The 27572-nt window shown below is 40.9% G+C and overlaps 1 protein-coding gene across 1 annotated transcript in view; it reads left to right on the top strand.

Moving 5' to 3' along the window:
* Positions 1-27572, top strand: part of ROCK2 (Rho associated coiled-coil containing protein kinase 2) — a 192553-nt gene that overhangs the window by 156166 nt on the left and 8815 nt on the right. The window contains exons 24-32 of the mRNA XM_045010437.1: positions 1262-1355; positions 1468-1562; positions 2365-2544; positions 2818-2986; positions 7334-7404; positions 8666-8754; positions 10141-10219; positions 10475-10736; positions 11488-11701. Of these exons, the coding sequence (XP_044866372.1) occupies positions 1262-1355; positions 1468-1562; positions 2365-2544; positions 2818-2986; positions 7334-7404; positions 8666-8754; positions 10141-10219; positions 10475-10736; positions 11488-11701 (1253 nt within the window). The remainder of the gene's footprint in view (positions 1-1261; positions 1356-1467; positions 1563-2364; positions 2545-2817; positions 2987-7333; positions 7405-8665; positions 8755-10140; positions 10220-10474; positions 10737-11487; positions 11702-27572) is intronic.

Here is a 27572-nt window from a genome sequence, read left to right on the forward strand (position 1 = left end):
GGGATTGACTCAGGGAGTCATTCCCAGTTTTGGCTTTTGCGTCCCCGGCTGATCTCAGCCAGGGGCACTTATAATAGCAGCAGATGGTGCAGTGCAAAAGGACTGGTAACCATGATCATCTTATTGCCAATTTATGGCATGGTAGATGGTACAGTATGGCTGATAACCATCTCTGCTGTCATGCAAAAGCATGCTGCTGTGTAGCGCTGCTGAATCGCCTCTGTCAGCGGCATCTAGTACACATACGGTGACAGTCACAAAAGGCAAAACAGGCTCCATGATTGCCATGCTATGGCGTCTGCCAGGGCAATCCAGGGAAAAAAGGCACGAAATGCTTATCTGCCGTTGCTTTCCCAGAGGAAGGAGTGACTGACGACATTTACCCAGAACCACCCGCGACAATGATTTTTGCCCCATCAGGCACTGGGATCTCAACCCGGAAATTCCAAGGGGCGGGGGACGCTGCAGGAACTATGGGATAGCTACGGAATAGCTACCCACAGTGCAACGCTCCAGAAATCGACGCTAGCCTCGGACCGTGGACGCACACCACCGATTTAATGTGTTTAGTGTGGCCGCGCACACTCGATTTTATACAATCTGTTTTGCTAAACCGGTTTATGTAAATTTGGAATAATCCCGTAGTGTAGACGTACCCTTAAACTTAACCCTCTCCTTCAATTGTCTATGGAATGCCTGCTCTGTCTTGCAAGAAATACACGTCGGTATATGATTATCTTCAGCTCTGTGCTCGTGCTTCTCTGACTCGGCTTATATTCCTGCTCTCCCTTTCAGCAGACTCTTCTTTAGTTCCTTTTCATTCTAAATATTTGCTGCAGTGAGCTCCTTTCTCCCTCTTCAGTCCCAAGTTTCTCAACTCCATATAGCGCTTAAACCTGCACATTCTCTCTTTAGAAGTCTCCCGCCTCCAGATGGCTGTAATTTTTCATGTATTCTGCCAAGTCCTGAGCTTGTTAGTGTCTTGATTTTGATGGCAGACTCTTCCTGTTCTTTTTTTACATATCTCCCAATCTTTACAACATTTTTCATTTAGCTCCTCTCTCTCTCCTCCACGCCCCCGATCGCTCACATACCTTTGCTTGGTCACTCTCTCCTCTGTGCCTCCCATTTCTCTTCCTACGCCAAATCCTCTATTCTTTTACCATGGTCTCATTCTGATGTATTTTCCTTTTAAGTAATCAAATAAATCTGTTACATTACTTTTTGTTGTGTGGTAACATATACTTAATTTTTTTTTAAGCTGGAGGAAGCCAATAGGACACTAACTAGTGATGTGGCTAATCTTGCTAATGAGAAAGAGGAACTGAATAATAAACTGAAAGAAGTCCAAGAACGTGAGTGTTCGCTGCACAACTTGAATTTAATTTGAAAATGCTTCCGTTCTCAAAAAGTGTACCACTTAATTCTCTAATTAGCCATTACAGATTTCTTATTACCTTGTTGCAGAAATTGCAAGGCTAAAAGAGGAAGAAACAAATACAATTATTATTAAAACTCAGTTTGAGAAGCAGTTGTTGAATGAGAGAACACTGAAAACCCAGGTAAGTATAAAAGAATGAGCAGATGATCATGATAATTGGAATAATATACAGTTCATGCAGTGGATTTTTAAATGGAATGATTGCTTTCAGTTATAAACCAGCTGTATGCACTCATTGAAGCCTGGATGCAATTTTTATATCCTCAGAGTTTTTTGCTAAACCAGATTACTTTAGGGAAACTTGCACATCTTGGGTGCAGACCTGTAATGTAGATACATGGTGCTTGAATAAAACGGTTTGTCCAACTGTGATTTAGCCCAGTATAAATCCCTAATCCTGATAAATCCTTTAGTTTGATTCAGAGGAGCTAGTTTTGACATGTACTTTGCTTATGACTTAGTTTGATTGAAATTATATTGTTAGCAACTCTGAATTACCTTCCTCTGTGTTTTTCATCTTTCCCTGAAGCATCTGGTAATAAACTTTGCCAAAGTTTGGATACTAGACTTTGTGTCAGATTTTATGCTCCTGCATTGTGCTCTAGGCATCCTAGAGGCATATTAGACATTCCAATTCAGAGTTGTATTTGGCTTCTAACTAACTGGGCTATCTAAAGAAAGTATGTAAAAGAACTAAAGTACTTTGTTCCAGAGTGAAATGTCATTATCATTTTTACAATACTTGATTCATCCACAGAATTAAATTGTTATTTTATTTAGATGGAAATGCACAAATATGTTTGTATTCATGGGTAAAGTATTTTAATAGAGGCTAATCATGGGTTGGAGAGAGGACAGTATTTGTACCTGTTGTTTACCTGTGGGGGCTTTATTATGTGTTCTGTGTTTTGTTTTGTTTTAAGGCGGTAAACAAGTTGGCTGAGATCATGAATCGGAAAGATCCAGTCAAACGTGGAGCTGACACTGATGTGCGGAGGAAAGAAAAGGAGAATAGGAAACTGCATATGGAACTGAAATCTGAACGTGAAAAGTTAACTCAGATGATGATTAAATATCAGAAGGAGATCAATGAAATGCAGGCAGTAAGAAGTGAATTTGCAGCAATAAATAGCAGTAAAAATGTTCTTCAGTTTGTTTAAGCAATTGAAACAGAGTTTCAAATTATTCCCAGATGTCATATTTATTATGCATACATTTTCCATATCTTAGGGATGACGCAGCTAAAGAAATTAAATAGTTGTGTATTTCAAGATTGGTTGTAAAGTCCTCATTCCACCAAGAAAATACTATAAATAAGAAATTATAGAGTACAACAGTAATACTAAAAGGCAAACCTTTTCAAATTATTTTCACAGCAAATAGCAGAGGAGAGCCAGATACGAATCGAACTGCAGATGACACTTGACAGCAAGGATAGCGACATTGAACAACTTCGCTCACAGCTCCAGTCAATACATATTGGCCTAGACTGCAGCAGCATAGGCAGTGGACCTGGGGATGCTGAGGCAGATGATGGATTCCCTGGTATGATTTTTTTTTTATTAATATTCCTGTCTTTATCAGTTTCATAGTGTTGGGGTTTTTTTCATAGAAATCAAAGTATTAAACGGCATTCTTATGCTTCCGTGACTTCCTTGCTTTTTCTGTAATTCCTTGTACCTTTTCAGTAATCTGATAGCATTTAATATCCATGCACTAACTGATACACTATATTTATTTTGACTACACTTAGTTCTTTCTTCTTAAATTGTTTTTAAAAAGTTCATTTCAATTGTTTAAGAATTAAAAGATTACATTTTGTTTCTCATTCGAACTATTTTTTTCTCTTAATTGATATGTTCATTTTGTAAATACTGTATTAAATGATAAAATGTAAAAACTAATATTCTGTTTTTAGTGATTCTGTTTTAACTCTTCTGTCCTTTTTCCTCCTTTGTGCTGGGTGTTTAGTCCATATCACTCAATCCCACACTATGGAGTCCATGTCTCTTACCTACCAGCATTCTTCTACCTCTGTCAGTATTGCCACTAAGCCTTCCAGTTCTCACATGCTTCTCGACTCTGATTCTGACTCAGAGGAAGAACCATTGTCTTGTGTACACATCCCTTCAGAACCTGATAGCACAGGTGACATCCCTGAAACCATTTGGTGCACTTACGTTTTGTTTTAACTTTGTCCTTTTGGCCTTTTTTTATAACTAACGCCATTAATATAATTTTGTCAAAAGCACTGGAAGTACAAGTTGTAATCCAGAACATACTAAAGAGAATGTTGCATGAACAAAGAGTTGGCCTGTTTTTTTCTAAATGTTCAATGTTTGCAACCAAATCAGACTTATAGTTTAAAAACAATCATTTTGTAGAAATATTTTGTAAGGTGATTTTATTGCCCTATGTCCAAAGTAGTCTCTATCCAGTGTCTGTGCTTAACTTTATGCACCTCAAAGTTTTTGGGTATCCAAAGCCTTATCTATTTGTTCCGGTTGAGCAGTTAACTACTTCAGTTAAATAATTGAGTATCTAGCCATTCACTTTGTGAATACAGATACTACTTGCCTGTGCAAATCCAATTTTGGCCTGCCCAAATTCTTTGCGTAAAGTTGGATGTCACATGACTAAGACACAAAAAACTTGGAGGCTGTTTTTGAAAAATTGGTCCCTAATACATAAGATTTGTGTGTTCATTATGGATCCTTGTCAGCATAAAAGGCAGTAGCAAGTTATCAAAATTTACTTTTCCAGCAGCAAGAAGAAAATAATTATTTACAGCTTTGGTGAAAGATAGCTCTTTTTATAAACATATTATGTATTTTGAACTAATTGTACGTGAATATACTCATACTCTATGGATCAGCGCTCTAGTACTAAAGTGAGGGTTTTTTTTACCATAGTGACATCTAATATTTGACTAAAGATTTATTTGATTATGGAGCTGTTTATTTGATTAACTCTCAACATAGGATAAATATTAGTTTGGAATATTGTCAGCACACTAAGGTAAGGACGAAAGTAGATTCTTTATGTTCTGGTGCTCCTTATAAAAGAAACACAAACTAGATTTTGGTCTCTTTCTAGCTGCTGTTATAATCACTATACTTTTATCCTGGGACCCATGTCAGATCAGTAGGGCTTTCAGAGTTCAGGCCAAATTAGGCGGTTTTAAGAAAAGTTTAATTACTTACTGACTTCAGTAAATCACATCTGTTGCCTTTCTGATAAGAAGGCAGAGCTGGGACATTTCCCTGTTGAGATAAAACATGGTTCATGTCCATTGAGTATACAGGCAAATCTAAGCTGCCAGCAGGAGGATTTCCTAGGAAATATGTTCTCTTCTCTCTTGTCCCTGCCCCCAGACAAAGGATGCAGTTTGAGGGGAAAGAGACTAGATTCTCATATTTCTGCTACTGGGAAACATGCTATAGGGATACACAACAACAGAAGCAGGTGAATGCTTATGCAGCTCCACTGACAGAGATTTTTTAAACACCTTGAGCAGTTCTTGTTGGGACCTAGCCAAACCCAGCTTCTCTTCCCAATTCCTTTCCTTGGAGGTGGCTGAATATTTTTCAGCAGCAGCTTTTCTCCTGTCCCTGTATGTGGAAAAACTTATGGAGGGAGAGCATTTAGCCATTATTGGGGTGGAGCCAGTTTTAGCAGCAAATCCAATGAAGAGTATTTAAACTATGCAGCTGCACTGACAGTGGGTAAGGGACAACTGCATGTCACTTCTTCTGTTCTCTTAGTAGAGAATAACCCCCAGAAGCAGTAAAATGGGAGGAATCACCTCCCCCTCCCCCCCGCCTCTAGCTGAATTCTTAGAGGTCGGAGAGTAGTATGTGAATGTTTCTTCTTAGTGAATACGTTCTTTTCATACGGTGGAGTATTCTTTTCAGTAGCATTCTGCTTGCTCTGTCTGATATCAGGCAGAGTGAGAGTAGCTCCAGGCAAACCCACTGAGACTATTAAAAGTCATATATAGGGCCGTGAAGAGCCACATCTGATGCTAGAGCAGGGGTAGGCAACCTATGGCACGGGTGCCGAAGGCGGCACGTGAGCTGATTTTCAGTGGCACTCACATTGCCCGGGTCTTGACCATCAGTCCAGGGGGCTCTGCATTTTAATTTAATTTTAAATGAAGCTTCTTAAACATTTTAAAAACCTTATTTACTTTACATACAACAATAGTTCAGTTTATATATTATAAACTTATAGAAAGAGACCTTCTAAAAACATTAAAATGTATTACCGGCACGCGGAACCTTAAATTAGAATGAATAAATGAAAACTCGGCACACCACTTCCGAAAGGTTGCTGACCCCTGTGCTAGAGGCATGAGTTGTCCATCACTAAGCTGATTGCTGAAGATTTAAATTGTTTCATTGCTACCTAACAAGCCAGACATATGGGGCAAAATATATGTGCAGTGCTTCCCATGTACTTGGTGTGTGTATTAAAATATGCATCCTCATTAAGAGTACCAGCAAACAAACCAATATACTCTGATGATAATGTATACATCACACTAGATAACCTCTCTCCCACCTTTCTCTCCACGATGTTGAGGGTTCTGTAAAGTTTATCTCTTTGTTATTCAGTTCCCATTTGTACACATAGGAATGATTTCACCACCTGCTTAAAAGGAACTGGTGGTTACAGGGCCAGGGGATTTTACATTCCATGCATAGGCTGCTGGAATAAGATGCCCCTGTTAAAATCAAATGCGTTAGAACTCTGAATGTAGAGTTCCTGTGCAGAGGCAGAGATCTACGAGTATGATGATCTCTTCTGATATAGATAATCAGAAAGCAATTATTGCAGGTAAGCAGTTCTGCTTAATACTACTTACCTCCCAAATAAGACAAATTCTTATCTTCAACTAGTTTGTAAGCAGGGGCAGGGGGATCTTGTGTGTTGATACAGTGCCTAGCACAGTGGGAGCATGATCCTGATTGATCTTTGGCTTTTTACCACAAAACAAATATTAAATTACAGTTGAGATGTTGAGGCTTAATGTATGTAAAGCCACTTTGAAATCTTCAGAGAAAAGGTGGTTTAAAATATTCCTATTGTGTGAAACTAGCAGCAAAAGTTATTTCTTATTAAGCGGCTCAAATGAGAATATACTGAATGCAGTAAAGGCAAAAGGGTTAGCCAAAGGCTGACTTCTTGTTACTGGTGAGAAAGCTGTAGTGATTTACCCAGGTTCTGAGGAAAGATGTAGAGCAAGAAGTTCTAATTATAACGTCAAAACTCTTGTGATTTAGCTATTGCTGTTACTCAGGAAAATTGTTAATTTTATTTATAACCCACTACAACTCCCACAGAAAATCAATACATTTCCTCAAATATTAAACTTGTATAATAAAAGTATATATGTAGTGTGTATTAAATACAAACTTTAATATACAGGCTTTAAAATATGTATTTGCCTATGTGTATTCATATTTAGAAGTTTTTTTTCCCCTAAAACTGAGTGTTGTGTATTGTGTACTAATGTCTTCACACAAGCAATTTTAGTGGCTGGAAGCTGATAGTTAAATAATTATAGGCATTAAAAATCATAAATGTCTTTGTCTTATTTTTACTAAAGAGAATGTATGTGTGATAGTATACTTTTATAGTGAGACATTGGCTCTTTTTTTTAGTCTGAATTACTAGTTTTTGAGTGGCATTATTTGCTAGTATTGGCTGTGCAATACAGCTTTTTGTCCCTGAAAAATCTGCTGTAATAATTGTTGCAAGGCATTTTGCTTATCAGGTTATGGTATTTGTATGTCTGCCTTATTCTTTTTAAAAAAGGGCTATTTTATATGCCGGATGGTCTCAGATGAATGTGTGTTGTTTAAATACTTACTTAATATTTATTTGCAGAATCGAGATTAGAGGGTTGGTTATCACTACCTGTCCGAAATAACACTAAGAAATTTGGATGGGTGAAAAAGGTGAGAAATATAAATCGTTGACCTCTACTTAACAGATTTGCGGATTTTGTATTAGTTGCATCTTTTTAAAGATGTGTGACTTCTTTTCTACATATATGTTCTCTAATCAGTCTTGTAGATAGTACATGCACAGATCACTACTGATAAGTCTGAGTCTGTTAGGTCAGGGTACAGGTGGGAGTAGATATTTTTTACACATCTGCGGCTTACTGTTTGGTTATCTAGCAGTGAGGAGTCTGAACAGGATCCTAAATCTATGAACTGACATAATCCAAGGGCAGATACCCTTGATAAGGGAGGAAGAGGTGAGTTCAGGTGCTTCCCTCTTCTTACCAGCAGCACGCGAGCTGATTGTTGTGGCACTCACACTGCCCGGGTCCTGACCACCGGTCCAGGGGGTTCTGCATTTTAATTTAATTTTAAATTAAGCTTCTTAAACATTTTGAAACCTTATTTATTTTACATACAACAATAGTTTTAGTTATGTATTATAGAATTATAGAAAGAGACCTTCTAACAAGGTTAAAATATATTACTGGCACACGAAACCTTAAATTAGAGTGAATAAATGAAGACTCGGCACACCACTTCTGAAAGGTTGCTGACCCCTGATCTAGGTGCTGATCCCAAAAACACACTAGGATAGGTAGGAGATAAAGAACTGGATGTCTTCCCTGTTTCAGCCTGTGGTGTATTTCAAGCTTCCATGATGTCTTTTTTTAAAACACAGAACTTTTATAGCATAGGTGATGGTGGTGTCAGCTCTTTCTGCCTACTTTACCTACGTGCCTATTCTGGACAACTTTTTGGGTGGGAGGTTTTCTCTTATCTACTCAGTCTTTGGCTCCTTTATTGAGACTACCAACAAATGTGCTAACTGTGGTGATTTTTGTGAAGAGGACACCTGTTCACTGTGTACAGAACCAATCGGAGTCAAAATTAAGCTATTAACATAGAAACCAAAGGCTTTGTATCCTGTTAGCAGTTCTATTGTGTTCCATTCCTTTCATCTTTTTAAAATAGGTGTTTAAAAATATAAAGGTTATTTGTTACCAAATATCACAATTTTATGTCATTGTGATGTAAAGTATGACTTACTTTGTGCTCAAAGTGTAGACCCAAACTACCATGCTGTTATTGACTATTAATAATAAAATTATGAAATAATGTTATGGAAGTATTTGACTTGACAGAAATAAATACTTGAGATAAAGCCTGTATTTTAAGAACTATGTTAATACCTGTGTATCTTTTTTAATAGTATGTAATTGTAAGCAGTAAGAAGATTCTGTTCTATGATAGTGAACAAGATAAAGAACATTCTAACCCCTACATGGTGTTAGATATTGAGTAAGTATTAGTACAGGAGATTATGGTATACATTACTTGGTTAACTTTCAGGTTAACATTAGCAGATGGCTTGAAAAGAAAACAACTTTAGAAAATATTTTTGAGAGCTGATAATGACTCTGCTGTCATATGTTATTTAAACTACAGTTTGAGGTCACTCAGTGTGCCTCACTGCCCTCTTGGCTGACACACTGGGCACTGATCTAGAGACCTCCAGAACTAAGAGCTTGAGGAGCTATAGCTTGAACTAAAGAGCCAAAACTTTATAGCTGGGGGCTGTAACAACTCATGTCCTCTACAGTTTGGCACAGAGTGGGGAAACTATCACACACTCAGCTGTGGTTACAAGTGCAGTACATAAACATAAGGATGGCCATACTGGGTCAGACCAATGGTCCATCTAGCCCAGTATCCTATCTTCCAACAATGGCCAATGCCAGATCCTTCATAAGGAATGAAGAGAACAGGCAATCATTGATTGATTCATCCCCTGTTGTCCATTCCCAGCTTCTGACAGACAGAAGCAAGCAACACTCAGAGCATAGGGTTACATACTTGATCATCTTGGCTAATAGCCATTGATGGACCTATGTTCCATGAACTTACCTATTTCTTTTTTGAACCTCATTATATTTTTGGCCTTCACCGCCTCCCCTGGCAACGAGTTCCACAGATTGACTGTCCATTATGTGAAGAAATACTCCTTTTGTTTGTTTTAAACCTGCTGCCTATTAATTTCATTGTGTGACCCCTGGTTCTTGTGTTATGTGAAGGAGTAAATAACACTTCGTTAGTCACTTTCTCCATGCCAGTCAAGATTTTATAGACCTCTATCATATCGCCTCTTTCCAAGCTGAAAAATCCCAGTCTTTTTAATCTCTCCTCATATGGAAGCTGTTCCATACCCCTAATCATTTTTGTTGCCCTTCTCTCTATCTTTTCCCATTCTAATACATCGTTTTGAGATCAGTGACCAGAACTGCACAGTATTCTAGGTGTGGGTGTACCGTCAATGTATACAGAGGCAATATGACTTTTTCAGTCCTATTATCTAATCCTTTTTAGTGGTTCCTAACATTCTGCTTAACAAGTGCAGAATGCAGCTATTCAGATTTAATTCGGCTCTTGTTGCTATGTGGTTGGGGATTGATAAGGGTTGGGGATTGATATGTAGAGTTGGGAATAGGAGTTGAATAAAGTGGATTTCGAATTTTGTTTGCTGGCAATCTTTACATCACACTGATGTACCTTATTAACTAAGGTACAATACAATACAATTCCGTAATTAATTGTATACATTAAATCAGTACATTTAATAATTAGATAATACTCTAATATCAAATTTTTATTATTATTATTTTATTTCTTTGAAATCTGCTTCTACAGCAAATTGTTCCACGTCCGGCCAGTCACACAGACCGATGTGTACAGAGCAGATTCCAAAGAGATTCCTAGGATATTCCAGGTATGTAGTTATAAATTAGTATTTTTAGAAAAACAAACTGGTAAAATTCTTTATGCAAATAAATGCAAGATGCTTCAAAATATTTTAATTTTTTTATTAAAGAAGACAAGTACAAGTGAGAAAATCATATAAATTGTCAGAAAATCTATTCTAACCTACTCTAATTTGTATTTCTGAATTTTTGCTAACTAAATAATTGCCCTTTACCTACACCCGTTGTGTATGAATGTTGTGGTTATTTTGCTTTAACTCTAGATTCTGTATGCTAATGAAGGAGAAAGCAAGAAGGAACCAGAATTTCCTGTGGAGCCTATGGGGGAGAAATCAAATTACATTTGCCACAAGGGACATGAATTTATACCCACTCTGTATCATTTTCCAACCAACTGTGAGGCTTGTATGAAGCCACTGTGGCACATGTTTAAACCTCCTCCTGCTCTAGAGTGCCGCCGCTGCCATATCAAATGTCACAAAGATCACATGGATAAAAAGGAAGAGATTATAGCACCTTGCAAAGGTAAGTAGTGAAAATTGAATAAATGTATGGTTGCCAATTAACTACAGGGAATAATTCAGATACAGGTTTCTCATAATGATGTGATCTCAGATGAGCTCAAGGTAAAAGGTAGCAACTGCTGGAATGACAGATCCTTGGGTGCATATCAGGATTCTGTTAGGGAAGACCAGCTCACTGAAATACAGTGACATTCAGCCAGCACAGGGACATGTATGCCACATACTTTCAGTGCTGTCAACATCATAGGGAAGGGCTATCCAAAACAGCTACTTACTCAGTGGATTGTGTTGCATTTCGGTATGGGATAGAGAAGTCAGTGTATGTGGCAATACAGATTATGACACTCAGAAAAGTTACTCCCTCTGGGCTGAGTTCCACAGTTCTCTATGCTCAATATCTCTTATGGGCATATGAAATGGCTGTAACAGGATATGTTTGTTTCCCTGTATACCTGCTTCCTTAGTAACATGGAGAATAATCATCCCCTTATCCTCCAAATGGAAGAAATAAGAAGGGAGATTGGAAAGGCTCCTCTGGCGGGAATGTTAAAGGTGCTGTGGCATAATCTATACCCAAAGTAGCATTGTGATCATGACAGCCCAAGTGTTAGCTTTATAGTGGGTTTGTATAGCACCACTTGACTTCTACTCTGTGCAATTTATGAGAACCCAAGGATCTGGTCATTAGTTTTTAAGGTGAGCTCATGTAAAAAATTTAATAATGAGATTTTGTTTTTAAATTTATCTTACAGTATATTATGATATTTCAACTGCAAAGAATCTACTACTGTTAGCTAATTCTACAGAGGAACAACAGAAATGGGTGAGCCGATTGGTGAAAAAAATTCCAAAAAAGCCTCCAGCACCCGACCCCTTTGCTCGATCTTCTCCTAGAACTTCCATGAAGGTACAGCCAAATCAGTCTATGAGACGGCCAAGCCGACAGCTTCCTCCAAACAAACCGAGGTAACACAAAAATTGCTATTAAAGAATTATGATTTTAAACAGTTTCCCACTGTGATACATTGTATTATATAAGTGTTATGGGCAATTCACAAAGATATCTTTTGTTTGTTTGTTTGTTTTGTTTCCTTTTGTATTTATACTATGACTAATGAAATGTGAGACCATCTTGTCATCTTTTGTGAATTCCAGTATACAAAATATTAAGAAAGCTGTGTGAAAAAGCATGTTTCATTTCCTTATTTAAATGAGCCTATCTCTGAATTAAATCTACTGTATGTGTTATATAATAGGCAGAACTGGTAGCAGTCACCTACGTGTAAGGTTGTTTGACGCTTCACATTATAAGATCCTGTTTTCAGTTGCTTTTAACTTTGTGAAACTTTAACCATTTGGGCTGAAATTTCCTATGCCAAGTGTCTTGGGAACATTGAAGCAAAAATAGTTCATCTGTTTCAGAGAGTGAGATTGGGGGAAAATATGTTGTTTTGCTCATGTTAAAAAAGTTCTTACAGGTATTTCATTAAGAGGTAATAGTGCCTCCATGCTTTGGAGCAGGGAATTTAAATCTGTCAATGTTGGTTGCCTTTGTGTCAGGAACGTGCTTTTTGCTGTTCTGGGGGAGACCTAAATTTGGCGAATTTACAAGCCTTTGAAAATTCTTAGTTTACACATGCTCAGTAGAGACTTGTTAGAGTTTGGCATCTAAATTCTCTAAAGATTCTGTGTGCACTGACTATGCTGCATCTCAGGGCTGCAGATGCTGAGTAAGATTTTCTCTGCAGGTGCTCCTATAGGCCATTGTGGTTCTTCTGTGTTCTCATTGCTTCTGTGGAGGCACCCAGAAACTAGTTAGTGTAGGGGAGGAGCAGTCTGACTTGAATGCAGAGGAGACAAGAGCCAGACCTCAGAGGAGAGGTGGGGGAGTAGAAGGAGTAGATTGGGGCAAGGAGCTATGTGGGAAGGAGAGGCTGGGGGATAGTTGGGGCTGGAAATGAACTGGCAGACTGGTGGAGAAGACTGGTATTGGCCAGGGAAGGAGACTGGGAGCCAGGATGGAAACAGAGTTAGGGACAGGGATGCCAGTGCACAGTAGGAGGGGAGACTGGGACTAGTTGGACAATGAGACAGTGACAGTGAGCCACAGGATGTGAGATGGGACTGGTTGAGCTGAGAGACTGGGAGTCATGGTGGGGAGGGGGAGACTGGGACTTGGATATGGAGCCTGGAGGGTGAGTTTAGGACTGGCTGGGTAAGGAGACAGGGATTGGCTTGAGCAATCCAGGGCTGTAAAGACTGAGGCTGGCTAAATGAGGAGATTGGGGCAAGGGGTAATGGAATCCGAGATTCCAGAATCTCTCCATTCCTGTGCTGTCTACAAATATCTGTGAAAACCCACCGGCAAAAGTCTCTCTCCGCCCTCTACTCTAGTTCTAGAGGATGACAACATACGACTCTTATCAGTTGCTCTGTTAGGTCAAATGACAGAGATCTGTGCAGTGGATCTAAAGGTTCCAACCCTGCTAATTACCATTGTGGGTGTCAGTGTGATTCCACCGGATGGAATTTGTGTTTTTTCAGTTTGCTTTTTTGAAAAATCTAGGACAGTAGACACACAGACACACTTACTTTAAAAGTTGCAATGTCCGCACTTCTTCAAACCATACCTCAAGGTTTCAGGTTGGGAAGCCAGAAAATGAGGAACACACAATTAATGATCATCTGTGAAAAGTTTGGTATAAGTGACTTGCCCGTCATCACATAGGAAGTTTGTGGCAGAGGCAAGGATAGAATCCATTTTCTCCAGGGCAGGGTTCAGCTGCCTTCACCATGAAACCATCCTTTCTCTTCTTGGAGTCGTCTGCCTCATTCACCCACACATTCCAACTTCTGCAAAAAAATGAAGTAAGGATCTGACAGACAACAACCTCATTCATTACACAACACTGATTCATTGTCTGTGCACTGAATGAGGCAGGAGTTTTGTGGAGAAAAAAGAGCATGTATTTGTGTAATTCAAGTCCCTATAATAATGCCAGTTCACAAGAGGGCTGAATTAAGGCAACCTTAATTCTGGAATTGCCTAACTTTTGAGTGCTTGACTTTTCAACCTTAACAATGGTGTGTGTGTGTGTGTCTGTGTCTGTGTGTGTGCAAGTAATGTGTATATACTGTTACAAGAGCCCTTTGAACATGTAAAGTGCTAAGTGCTGGGTATTCCTGTTAAAGCTCACCCAGTGTTTAAGTAAATAGGCTACTTTTACCTTCTCTATTGTCCATCTACATGTGAGGAAGAATTGGCATCAGGACTGTTCCTGTCCTCAGAACCCTCAGTGTCAATCTTACATAACTTCCTAAAAGACACAGAAGATATTTCTCTTTAGGCTACTTTTCATCCTGTGTTTCCAGGCACAAGTACTATTATTTACCCACTCACCCCCAGCCATCCTAAAGTTTTGCCAGTTTGGGGGCAGTGAATCTTTAGGATTCAAGGGTGGTAGTTGGTCCATTTCCCACCAACTATGTCAGCCCGTCCATTGGACAGTTGCATGGAAAAATTTCTATATCCCTTACTCTTTATATCACTCTTAGTGCAGAATAAATGGAGTTGTCAAGCTGTTTCCCACCACAGTTCCCTCTCCTCCAGATATAGCACTGCAAGAGCCAGTCTCCTGCATCTTCAGTGCCCTGAGAAAGGAATCCCACTTAAAGGGATGGTCTTTCATCTCTAGCATCTAATTGCTGAAAAACTTGGAGTCTTGACACTTCAGAAGTGTTCCTTCCAGAGAACAAGAGTACATACTCCTCAATAGGGACTGTACTTTCTTTTATTGTCCTTCTCCAGAACACAAGGGCTGATATAAATATAAAAGATTCTTCTGACTCAAAGAGCACAGAACTCAGCCAAGTTCTCAGAGTTCTTTGTGGGAACAAAGAGAAGTTTCTGATAAAGAGCAGCAGGACTCCCCATCCTTTTTTTTATCAATTGATAACCATCATAGATAACAAAGAGGTGTTTTCAACAAATGAGCTTTTCAGAATAAAAGACCCTGCTAAGCAGCATAGTGATGGTAGAACACAGATGCCAGGAAGTCACTAATGTCTTGTAGACTTATAGAGCTATAAGGCTGAAATGGACCTTAAGTGGTCATCTAGTACAACCCTCCGTGCTGAGGCAGGAATCAAGTATACCTAGACCATCCCTGACAGGTGTTGGTCTAACCTCTTCTTAAAAACCTCCAGTGACAGGAATTCCACAACCTCTCACAGAAGCATATTCAAGTGCTTAACTATCCTTATAATTAGAGATTTTTCTCCTAATATCTAACCTAAATCTCCTTTGCTGGAGATTAAGCTGATTACTATTTGTCCTATCTTCAGTGGACATAGAAAACAATTGATCATCATTCTCTTTATAATAGCCTTAATATATTTGAAGACTGCTCATAGATTGATAGGCCAGAAGGGACCATTGTGATCATCTACTCTGACCTCCTGGATAACACAGGGCCATAGAACTTCCCCAAAATAATTCTTAAGCATTATTTCCAATCTCAATTTGTCTAGCTTCAACTTCCAAACACTGGATCGTGTTATACCTTTCTCTGCTACACTGAAGAGCCCATTATTAAATATTTGTTCCCCATGTAGGTACTTATAGACTGATCAGGTCACTCCTTAACCTTCTCTTTGTTAAGCTAAATAGATTGAACTCCTAGAGTCTGTCACTATAAGATACGTTTTCTAATTGTTTACATGTTCTCGTGGCTCTTCTCTGAACCATCTTCAGTTTATCAACATCCGTCTGAATTGAGGACACCAGAACTGGACACAGTGGTCCAGCAGCAGTTGCACCAGTGCCAATTACAGAAGTAAAATAACCTCTCTATGCCTACTCTAGATTCCCCTGTTTATGCGTCCAAGAATTGCATTAGCCCTTTTGGCTGTGGTAATGTACTGGGAGCTCATGTTCAGGTAACTATCCTCCAGCCTAAAATCTTTTTCAGAGTCTGCTTCCTAGGATAGAGTCCCCCTTGTCTGTAAGTGTAGCCTACATTCTTTGTTCCTAGATGTATACATTTATATTTAGGCATATTAAAACTCATATGTTTTCGTGTACCCAGTTTACCAAGTGATCCAGATTGCTGTGTATCAGTGATCTCTCCTCTTTATTATTTACCACTTCTCCAATTTTTGTGTTATCTGCAAACTTCATCAGTGAGGATTTTGTTTTTTTCCAGATCACTGATAAAATGTTAAATGGCATAGGGCCAAGAAGGAGATCCTTGTGGGACTGCACTAGAAACACACCTGCTCGATGATGATTCTCCATTTATAATTACATTCCAAGACCCATTACTGTTTCTTCAAATGAATGGTCCCTATGTATATTTCAGATGTGGATACAGATGTGCATCATGCACCTCAGTCTGGAGATTTTTATTAAACTGTGTCCATTGGGCTGCACATGCACAGTTCTTTTCATATTCTGAACCGAGGGCATAAGGGGCAGGGCAGACTGGCACCTCTCTAGTTCCTTCTTACCGCTGCATGGCCTAAGTTAGAATCTTCTGTGTCCACAGCTTCTTCCCTTGACTCCTTTGGTCTATAAATATATTGTAAATAGTTTTGGTATTTTATTCTTTTAGTGTTAACTACTAGTGTAGTTAGTTATTTTTCCCTGCCTCCTGGAAATCCTCCCAGGGAAGTTAGGATTATGCCCAGAGTCCCAGGGTTCAAGAATTGCATTTTCTGCTGCCACTCCTTTTCAATGGGTGACGAACACCAACGCTGCCTTTACTGCCTAGGTGGGGTTCACATCTCATCTAAGTGCAATATTGGCCTCTTCTTCCCTCTCAGAACTCATGAAAGTTGAGAGCTAAGGTTTAGAAAATATCTGATGGAGAAGACCATGAGACCCCGATCAGATCTGGGCCATGGAAATGCACACCATGCCTCCCCTCTCCCCCCGAAGTACATTGGCCCCAGTCAACAAGAAGTGCTCCTCTCAGCACAAGCTCAGGAGTCAAAGCTAAGATTTCCAAGCCTAAGGGGAAGGCTTCTCATGAGTGCAAGGGGCTTCTCACAAGCATAGAAACAAATCTTTTCCGAAAGCTTCCCTGAAGACAAGAGATCCTTCTCTGTCTGCATTCTTCAAAGTTGGGAGAGTCTTTGTGCATGGGTTCTGAAGATTTAGACCCAAGTAAACCACCTCAGCAGGAGGAAGTGGTGCAGAGGAGCACGGATACGTCAGTTCTGGTATTGGTTCCAATGTGTAAACTGAAAGGCAGACAGCACTTCAACATCCAAGCAGTGGACAAAGCAGGCGGCTGCCACACAATGTTATAAGAGAGCATTGCGCAACTTTAAACGAGCATGTTCTTTAGTTGATCAGCAACGAAACAACGTTTACCGGGACGACTTTAAGTGTGGAGTCACTGTACTAATTTTTCTTTCACTGATGGTTCTAGCCTCTTTCTGTTGGTCTTCTTATTTCTGTCACAGGCACACAGATTAATCATGTACACATGATTTCTCTCTCTACCCCATCTATCTTTGAGGGAGATGGAGAAGTCTGTTAGTTTCAGATCATGGGAGCTACCTGCTGAAATCCAGTGTAGAGGCAGGAAAAGCCATATTTCCTTCTCTCTCTCTTAGTTTTTAATGCTGAATGCACTAAAGATAAATTTACTCCAAAAGCAAAACAATAAACTGATCTCATTTTTAATATCCTTTTAGGTTAGTTCTAAAGGTACTTACTACTTTGCTATCCAATAGCTTATTAGAATCACAGTCTAATTAGCAATTTTCCTGGACTAAAAATGCTCCAGCAGTACAGTTACTTTTTTGAAGATTCCACTCCACCCCAACCTTCTAGAAATGGAACTTCATATATTTATATTGTGTGATTTAGAACTTCAGCTATACCAAAATATTGAAGGCCTTAGTGGGAAAGTGCAGGCAACTTACTGCCTGTCTGGTATTTCTGCTGAAAACCCAGTTCTTACACTTAACATTTTGTGTGTGTTCAGCTGGGCTGCAGGAAAATGGAGGTAAGTTACATGTTACATGTTTAAGAGAAGCTATTCCTGGAGAGAAGGGATAGCTCAGTGGTTTGAGCGTTGGCCTGCTAAACCCAGGGTTGTGAGTTCAATCCTTGGGGCCATTTAGGGGCAAAAATCTGGGGCAAAAATCTGTCTGGGGATTGGTCCTGCTTTGAGCAGGGGTTGGACTAGATGAGCTCCTGAGATCCCTTCCAACCCTGATATTCTATGATTGGTATCTTTCCATTTACTTCACTGGGATTTGGGTCAGGCCCTACATATATTCCCAGTTAAAAAAAAATGTTTAAAATTGAGTTAAAGTTTGAGGTGATATAGAGTAATTTAAGAGTGAAAAACATTAGAGAGATGTTGCAATTATCACAAAACCAAGCATTACACATGCAAAATTCAGAGTCAAGGTTACACTTAAAAGGAATCCGGGTATTTTAAAGTACGGAAATACATAGTTCAGGCGCACAAACCACCTTAACTTCTCTACCCTTTAGTGATGCCATGCAATAACAATACACTTATTATACTTCTAATGTCCATAATCCTCTTTGCTTGTTAGCAAATGCTACAGCACACTAAGGAAGGCCTGAACTGTTCAGATTGGGCCCTTTCCTTATCTCAGATGTGTGTTATCATCTATGTAACTTGTAAAATCAGCAGCTGAGCAAGCATACAGAACTGCAAGAATCTGTCTTAAGAAGATAGGTAGTGATACGTGAATATATAGCTAAAATTGGCCCCGTAGTATTTTGGAATGTGATGAGACAACACAGTATAATTGTTTAATTTAACCCTTTGAATTTTAGGACTGGAATGGTAGATCTAAATTAATTAATTAAATCAGCCACAGACTGATTTTCCCTCTGTGATATACCAGTTTTAAATTATCTCAGATTTCAGACCTAATCAGATTATACGTTAATTTTAATACAATTAAATTTTAATGCAGTTTTTCACTAGCATAAGAACAGCCATGCTGGGTCAGACCAAAGGTCCATCTAGACCAATATCCTTTCTTCCGACAGTGGCCAATGTCAGGTGCCTCAGAGAGAATGAACAGTACAGGTAATCATCAAGTGATCCAACTCTCTGTTTTCCATTCCCAGCTTCTGGCAAACAGTGTCTAGGGACACCATCCCTGCCCATCCTGGCTAATAGCCATTGATGGATCTATCCTCCATGAATTTATCTAGTTATTTTTTGAACCCTGTTATAGTCTTGGCCTTCACAACATCCTCTGGCAAGGAGTTCCACAGGCTGACTCTGCGTTCTGTGAAAAAATACTTCCTTTTATTTGTTTTAAATCTGCTGCCTATTAATTTCATTTGGTGGCCCCTAGTTCTTCTGCTATGAGAAGGAATAAATAACACTTCCTTATTTACTTTCTCCACACCAGTCATGATTTTATAGACCTCTATCATATCCCCCTTAGTCAGCTCTTTTCCAAGCTGAAAAGTCCCCATTTTATTAATCTCTCCTCATACAGCAGCTGTTCCATACCCCTAATAATTTTTGTTTCCCTTTTCTGAACCTTTTCCAAGTCCAATATATCTTTTTTGAGATGGGGCGACCACATCTGCACGCAGTATTCAAGATGTGGGCATACCATGGATTTAAATAGAGGCAATATGATATTTCCTGTCTTATTAGCTATCCCTTTCTTAATGATTCCCAATATTCTGTTCGCTTTTTTGACCGCCGCTGCACATTGAGTGGATGTTTTCAGAGAACTATCCACAATGATTCCAAGATCTTCCTTGAGGGGTAACAGCTAATTTAGACCCCATCATTTTATATGTATAGTTGGGATTGTTTTCCCGTGTGCATTACTTTGCATTTATCAACATTGAATTTCATCTGCCAATTTTTTGCCCATTCACCTGGTTTTGAAAGATCCTTTTATCGCTCTTCTCAGTCTGCCTGGGACTTAACTATCTTGAGTAGTTTTGTATCATCTGCGAATTTTGCCACCTCACAGTTTACCCCTTTTTCCAGATCATTTATGAATATGTGAAATAGGACTAGGCCCAGTACAGACCCCTAGGGGACACCACTATTTATCTCTGTCCATTCTGAAAACTGACCATTTATTCCTACCCTTTGTTTCCTACATTTAATCAGTTACCAATCCATGAGAGAACCTTCCTTCTCATCCCATGACTGCTTACTTTGCTTAAGAGCCTTTGGTGAGGGACCTTGTCAAAGGCTTTCTGAAAATCTAAATACACTACATCCACTGGATCCCCTTTGTCCACATGCTTGTTGACCGCTTCAAAGAATTCTAGTAGATTGGTGAGGCATCATTTCCCTTTACAAAAACAATGTTGACTATTCCCCCAACAAATTATGTTCATCTATGTGTCCAACAATTTTGTTCTTTACTATAGTTTCAACCAGTTTGCCTGGTACTGAAGTCAGGCTTCCTGGCCTGTAATTGCCAGGGTTTCCTCTGGAGCCCTTTTTAAAAATTGGCATCACATTAGCTATCCTCCAATGACATCTCAATCTGGGACAATTCCTCAGATTTGTCACCTAAAAATAATGGCTTGGGTTTGGGAATCTCCCTCACATCCTCAACCATGAAGACGGATGCAAATAATTCATTTAGTTTCTCCTCAGTGCCTTATTGTCCTTGAGTGCTCCTTTATCATCTCGATCATCCAGTTGCCCCACTGCTTCTGATGTACTTAAAAAAATTTTTTGCTACTGCTTTTTGAGTCTTTGGCTAGCTGTTCTTCAGATTCTTTTTTGGCCTTCCTAATTACATTTTTATCCTTCATTTGCCAGAGTTTATGCCCCTTTCTATTTTTCTCATTAGGATTTAACTTCCACTTTTTAAAGGATGCCTTTTTGCCTCTCACTGCTTTTGGTTCTCTTACTATGTTTTTTAATGTGGGGTATACATTTAAGTTGAGCCTCTATTATAGTGTCTTTAAAAAGTTTCCATGCAGCTTGCAGGAATTTCACTTTTGGTGCTGTACCTTTTAATTTCAGTGTAACTAACCTCCTCATTTTTATGTAGTGTCCCTTTCTGAAATTAAATGATACAATGTAGGGCCGTTGTGATGTTGTCACTGCCACAGGGATGTTAAATTTAATTATATTATTGTCACTATTACCAAGCGGTCCAGCTATATTCACCTCTTGGACCTGATCCTGTTCTGCACTTAGGCAATTCTTGATTTATTCCTCTCCTCTTGTGTGTTCCAGGACTAGCTACTCCAAGAAGCAGTCATTTAAGGTGTCAAGAAACTTTATCTCTGCATCCCGTCCTGACGTGATATGTACCCACTCAATATGGGGATAGTTGAAATCCCCCTCTTATTATTGAGTTTTTTATTTTAATAGCCTCTCTAATCTCCCTGAGTGTTTCATAGTCACTAGCACCATCCTGGTCAGGTGGTCTGTAATATATCTCTACTGCTATATACTTATTATTCAAGCATGGAATTACTATCCATAGAGATTCTGTGGTACAGTTTGGTTCATTTAGGATTTTTACTTCATTTGATTCTACTCTTTCTTTCACATATAGTGCCACTCCCCCACCAGCACGACCTGTTCTGTCCTTCCAATGTACTTTATACCCTGGTATTACTTTTCAGAGGGTATTACTGTGTCCCATTGATTATCCTCATTCAACCAAGTTTCTGTGATACCTATTATGTCAATATCCTCATTTAATATGAGGCACCAATCTTATTATTTAGACTTCTAGCATTGGTATATAAGCACTTGTGACTGTTTAGCTTCCTGCCATTAGATGATGTAATTGAATGGGACTTTTTTTCATTTGATGTTTCTCATCAGATCTTACCTGTATTTTATCATTTTCCATTCTCTCTCCTTATTAGGACACAGGGGATCTCCATTTATAGATCCTCCCCTAAAGGATGTCCGAACCACGTGCTCCTCTGCACCTGTCGGCTTTCCCCCAGCCCTTAGTTTAAAAACTGCTTTATGACCTTTTTAATGTTAAGTGCCAGCAATCTGGTTCCATTTTGGTTTAGGTGGAGCCAATCCTTCCTGTATAGGCTCCCCTTTTCCCAAACGTTTCCCCAGTTTCTAATAAATCTGTACCCCTCCTCCCTACACCATCGTCTCATCCATGCATTGAGACCCTCCAGTTCTGCCTGTCTAACTGGCCATGCGCGTGGAACTGGAAGCATTTCAGAAAATGTTACCATGGAGGTCATGGACTTCAGTCTCTTACCTAGCAGCCTAAATTTGGCCTCTAGGACCTCTCTCCTATCCTTCCCTATGTCATTGGTACCTACATGTACCATGACCATTGGCTCCTGCCCAGCACCACATATAAGCCTATCTAGATGTCTCGTGTGAAGGTTGCAGATCTCTCCAGACAGGCAAGTCACTGTGTGGCTCTCTGGGTCATCACAGTTGAATAATTCTGATGTATTTTCAACCTGTACTAACAAAGGTGTTTGTTTCTCTGAAAACCACAACTCCCATTAACACAGACTGTCCTCTGATAGGAGGTAGTGGAATGAGAGCTGCCCTATCTGATTGGGTTATACACCCATATTCATTCTCTTCAGCTTTACGTTACTGATATGCAAATTATATTCTGAGAAAAAGCTTCTGGAACTTACTTGTATATAATACTGTACAAGAAACCCCTGTGTTAATAGAACATTAAGATTGAATAGAACGTTGACGGTTTAAAATAAAACAGTAAAGTCAGGAAATATAAAAGTTACAGTTGAATGTTAACTCTTAACTCTACCCTTTTTTGTGTATGCACCTCACTGATCTTTATATATAGATCACATTGTATTTCTGAAACACAATTTTATTTTACAATCCTAGATAACTATGTGTAACATCTTGTAGCCCTATTGTATGGGATTCTCTCTGCTGTCCATTATTTATAGGAAAAGTTCACATTAAATTTTACTTGTATAACAGGGGAGAAAAAAATCATGATTTATGCCCATATACAACAAGTGGATTTGTTACAGAGACATTGATACTTGTAAAAAGAGAAGGGACAACATTTGTTAAGTCTTATAGTCCCCAAAAAACTTTTACGGTAATAGCTATCAGAGGATTAAACCTTGCCTGCTTTTGCAGTAACTGAGTTCCCCCACTCTTAACCAACTTGTTTCTTTCAAATGAATGGTCACTGACTTGCTTTTCAGTGCTTTGGCTGAGTGTGGTGCCAGGACCATTCTTGCACCCCAAAACAACAAAATCATAACCATGGTAACAACTTGTAAATAATTTACTTTTAGACCCATCAGTGATGATACAAAAGGTAAGCTCCAGTAGTCCTATTTCAGAGTTAAATTTGTATTATTATTGCAAAGCCAGTCAAACTGTATGAGTATATCAGCAAAATACATAGAGTACGTCAGTTGCGAACCATCCACTAAGGAATTATTCTAATAGAGAAAAGTCCATGGAAGAATATCCTTTGCTAAAGCACTAGCTTTTCCATAGTTGATGTCGGTAGGATTTTCATGTATTTATAATTAGTTGAGTATCCCTAGTAAAACATGTTTGTAAATGAATTTTCCTCCCAAGTCCTTAAAGCTAACAGTTAGAAAACTATGCCCCAAAAACCCTTCACTAAACCTGAACATTTTAGTAGCCTTCTGATGGTCATGTCTAGTCCATATTTGCCCAATTTATTAAACTGATATTGATTATGTTGAAGTGAACATCAAGCTTTATTGACGTGAGAAGTAAATATTGACACAGGTGAAGCTTAAAACAATATATAACTTGAGTGGCAATAAATCTTGATGTTCATCCCAGGAAGACTTCGTTACATTCTGGCATACTTTCAGAATACCTAGAATGCTTTCCATTGTAGTCATGAAATAAATTCCATGGTATTTAGATTTACATTCTAAATGGTAGACAAAGTTAGAAGTAAAAAAATAATAATAATCCTGAACCAATCAGGAAGCAGAAGTTTGTAATCAGATTGAATCATGAATCCTGTCAGTACTGTCTTCTGACTGTTCAGGAGCAAAGCAGGATGACTTATGTGCATATTAATTGTAGTCTAGTTGAGCAATCATTTGCAGAAGAATGTTAAGTCAATTCCAAGTAGGTGTGTGCGCGCCACGTGCACAATCATCAGAAAGTTTTCCCCTAGCGGTACCCATCGGGTTGGCTGTGGAGCCCCCTGGAGTGGCGCCCTTATGGTGGTGAATATAGGTCTCTGCTGACCCGCTGCCTCTTCAGTTCCTTCTTACCACCAGTGACGGTCGTCGGAGCTACTTTGTTCTCTTGCCTCTGGCAAGCTCTTCTCCAACGAACACTTGTTCTTGTATTGTATATAGTTCTACTTAGTGTAGGTTTTCTAGTGTTTTAGTTAGTTAGTTAGCAGATAAGTTTCTGTTGGGGGTTCTCCCCCCCCCACTCCCCATTTTCTTACTCCCCTCTGGGGACCGGGGCATGCCTCGGTCTCAAGGCTTCAAACCCTGCCGGTCTTGCCAGAAGCCTGTGCCTGGAGGAGATCTTCATGACTCATGTTTAAAGTGCTTGAGAGAAGCCCACCAGACCAACAAGTGCAAAATCTGCAGGAGCTTCTGCCCAAGGGCTAATAAGGAGAGAGACTTTAGACTTAAGCTCCTCCTTATGGAGTTGGCTGTCTGTCCCCAGCCAGCTCAGACCACATCGGGATCCAAGCCCAGCACTTCAGTGCAGAGCACTCTGGCCTCAGTAAGGGAGGCTGTGGTGCCAGTAAGAACTCTGGATCCAGAAACCCGCAGCACCAACACTCTCTGGCACTGAAGACAAGTTTGGCGACTACTTGGCACCGATCTCACTCGCAAGTGCCACATAAGAAGCAGAGAAGAGCCAAAAAGGAACGTTCGCCAACTGTCTGAGCTGTGGAACATGAGGGTGCCTGCAAAGTGCGTCCCACGTCGGGACACTCAGCTTCTGCTCAGGGACAGCCGGTACCATTGATTCCGGCTGCCCAGGGGGAACTGTTGAGTCCAGTCCCGTTGAACTCTCCATGACGGGAGAGCCAAATTGGGGAATTGGACATGCTGTCCACTCCTGACATGTTCGAGACTGCCAGGGACCTCAGAGAGAGCACTCCCCGGAGCTGGCAGAGCCAAAATACTGGCAGCTCCAGCATGTTGCAGGGGGGCCTAGACTATCCAAGGGCAAACGGGCCATGCTACAGCACCAGTCGTCCTCACCTTGGCACCGATCACCAGCACCATCCCTCATGGCACCGCTGTGGAGACCGAGATCAGACTCGTCCTCAGAGTCGGAGCTGGAGTCAGATGTTTCCAGATGCTGCCGGCACCAGTCTCGTCACTCCAGGCATAATGAGATGCAGCAACTTCCGATGATGCCCTGGACACCATAGTGGAAGGCACCTGCTCAGTGACCGTTTTGAACCCCATGGGCATATCATCAAGCCCCAGGTCCCGTTCAGTCGCCTTGGACAGATGGGGACCTCCATCTGTTTCCATAGTGAGGGAACCTCCAAGGGGTTCCGAGCCCAGCACCTGGGCCGGCACTGGACCTAGCACCAAATTCGCATCCAGCACCGCACCTGCCACTGCACAGGAAGCTCCTGCATGGGAGGACCTCCGTGAGTTGGAAGGTCAGGAGGACCCCATGCCTATGAGGGCTTCTTCATCCTCCTCCCTGGACGAGGCACTAGTGAGCTCATCTGCCTCCTTACCAGCTTTGGACAATAGAGCCCACCAGGAGCTGCTCAGAAGAGTAGCTCAAAATCTGGGCCTGCAAACAGAGGAGGTGTCAGAAGAAATGGACCCTATGGTGGACATTCTGACGCGAGAAGGTCTTTCCAGCGTGGCCTTGCCATTGATCAAGACCATCCACACTACTACCAAGACCCTCTGGCACACTCCTGCTTCCATTTTTCCCCGCGGCTAAAGGGGTGGAAAGGAAGTACTTTGTACCTTCTAAGGGGGGTTGAATACCTTTTCACCCACCCTCAGCTGGGCCTGCTGGTCGTGTATGCAGCCAATGCAAAAGAAAGGCAGGGTCACCAGGGCCCCAGTCCAAACTTTAAAGAGGCAAAGAAGCTGGACCTCTTTGGACGTAAGGTCTATTCCACCGGAGGGTCTATTCCACCGGAGGCAATTCTTAGCTGCTACAGTTTTAACTCTTGGAATTCCCTGTCCAACTTTAAGGAGCTACTTCCACCTGACTCCCACTCTGACTTTGGGGCGGCTCTGGAGGAAGGCAGGACTATTGCAAGGACTTCCTTGCAGGCTGCATTAGACTCTGCAGACTCGGCCACCTGTACAATGTCCACGGCCATTGTCATGTGGTACAGCTTGTAGCTACAGGTCTTGGGCCTCCCCCCGGTGGTCCAACAGACTATCCAGGACCTGCCATTCAATGGTGCGGGTCTTTTCGCTGAGCAGACGAACTCTAGGCTCCATAGTTTCAAGGACTCTAGAGCGACCTTAAAGTCTTTGGGGCTTCATATGCCAGCCCCACAAAGAAAGCATTTTAAGCCTCAGCCCCCGCCTTGCTTCTACCCCTCTCAGCTGAGGCAAGACTATAACAGGAGACGGGGTAGGAATGGAGTACCATGTAACCCTGGTGCACATGACATTCCTCAGGCTCGGTCTCATTCTACCTTTTCTACTACTGGAAAAGTCTACTATAAACCCTACACAGAGGAATAGAGTTCATCGGAGCCCTCCTGGACTCGACTCAGGCCAAGGTTTTTCCTCCCGGAAGCTCGTTTCCTCACCGTGAGCGCTGTCATAGAGGCTCTTGAGAGATTTCCCCACTATGACGCCACAAACTTGTCTGAAGTTGCTCGGGGATTTGACTGCCTGCATGGATGTGGTACAGTGTGCCAGGTTGTGACTATATCCTCTTCAGGCATGGCTAGCCCGAGTTTACAGGCCAAACCAAGACCACATAGACAGACTGGTCCCTTTTACTCCTAGGGTTCTTGAATCTCTCCAATGGTGGCTCAACCCACAAGCAGTATGTGCAGGAATGCCCTTCTCCACGCCTCAGCTGTCACTGTCTCCAGTCACAGATGCGTCAGCGATGGGATGGGGGGGGCACACCTGGGTGAATACAGGACACAAGGCCTCTGGTCCCAGGCAGAACTTTCACTGCACATCAACATTAGGGAGCTGTGAGCGGTTCGCCTCTCTTGCCAGATGTTTCAAACCCATCTACAGGGCAGATGTGTATCTGTACTGACAGAAAATACCACAGCGATGTTTTATATAAACAGACAGGGTGGTGCTCGCTCCTCTACCCTGTGCCAGGAAGCCCTCAAGCTGTGCACTTGATACAGTTGGAGGCCTCGTACCAGCATGGCCATGTCAGCACTGGTTCACCACGCTGCTGGACCTGTCATTGGATACGTCCATGACTTTGCCCTTGGTTCCAGACTTGATCACACAGGGCCATGGCCGCCGCCTCCAGCACCCCAACCTAGAGTCTCTCCATCGCACAGCATGGAAACTCCATGGCTGACTCCGCCAGAACTTACCTGCTCAGATTTGGTTAGGGAGGGTCTCCACAGCAGCAGGAAGCTTTCCACTCATGCCACTTATCTGGCAAAGTGTAAGAGATTTTCCATTTGGTCCCTCCATAAAGGTTGCAGTCCTCGATTCCCTTTATCTTGGACTACTTGCTTTACCTGAAGCAACAGGGGCTGGCAGTTTCGTCAGTAAAGATGCATGTGGCAGCAATCTCGGCTTTCCATCAGAGCTCAACGGGACGCTCAGTGTTTGCTAACCCTGTGGTGGGCCGTTTCCTCAAGGGGCTGGACGGACTGTACCCCCAAGTAAAACAACTAATCCCTCCATGGGGTCTTAACCTGG

Source organism: Mauremys mutica, chromosome 3, assembly GCF_020497125.1.
Source record: "Mauremys mutica isolate MM-2020 ecotype Southern chromosome 3, ASM2049712v1, whole genome shotgun sequence".
In the NCBI taxonomy this organism is placed as follows: Eukaryota; Metazoa; Chordata; order Testudines; family Geoemydidae; genus Mauremys; species Mauremys mutica.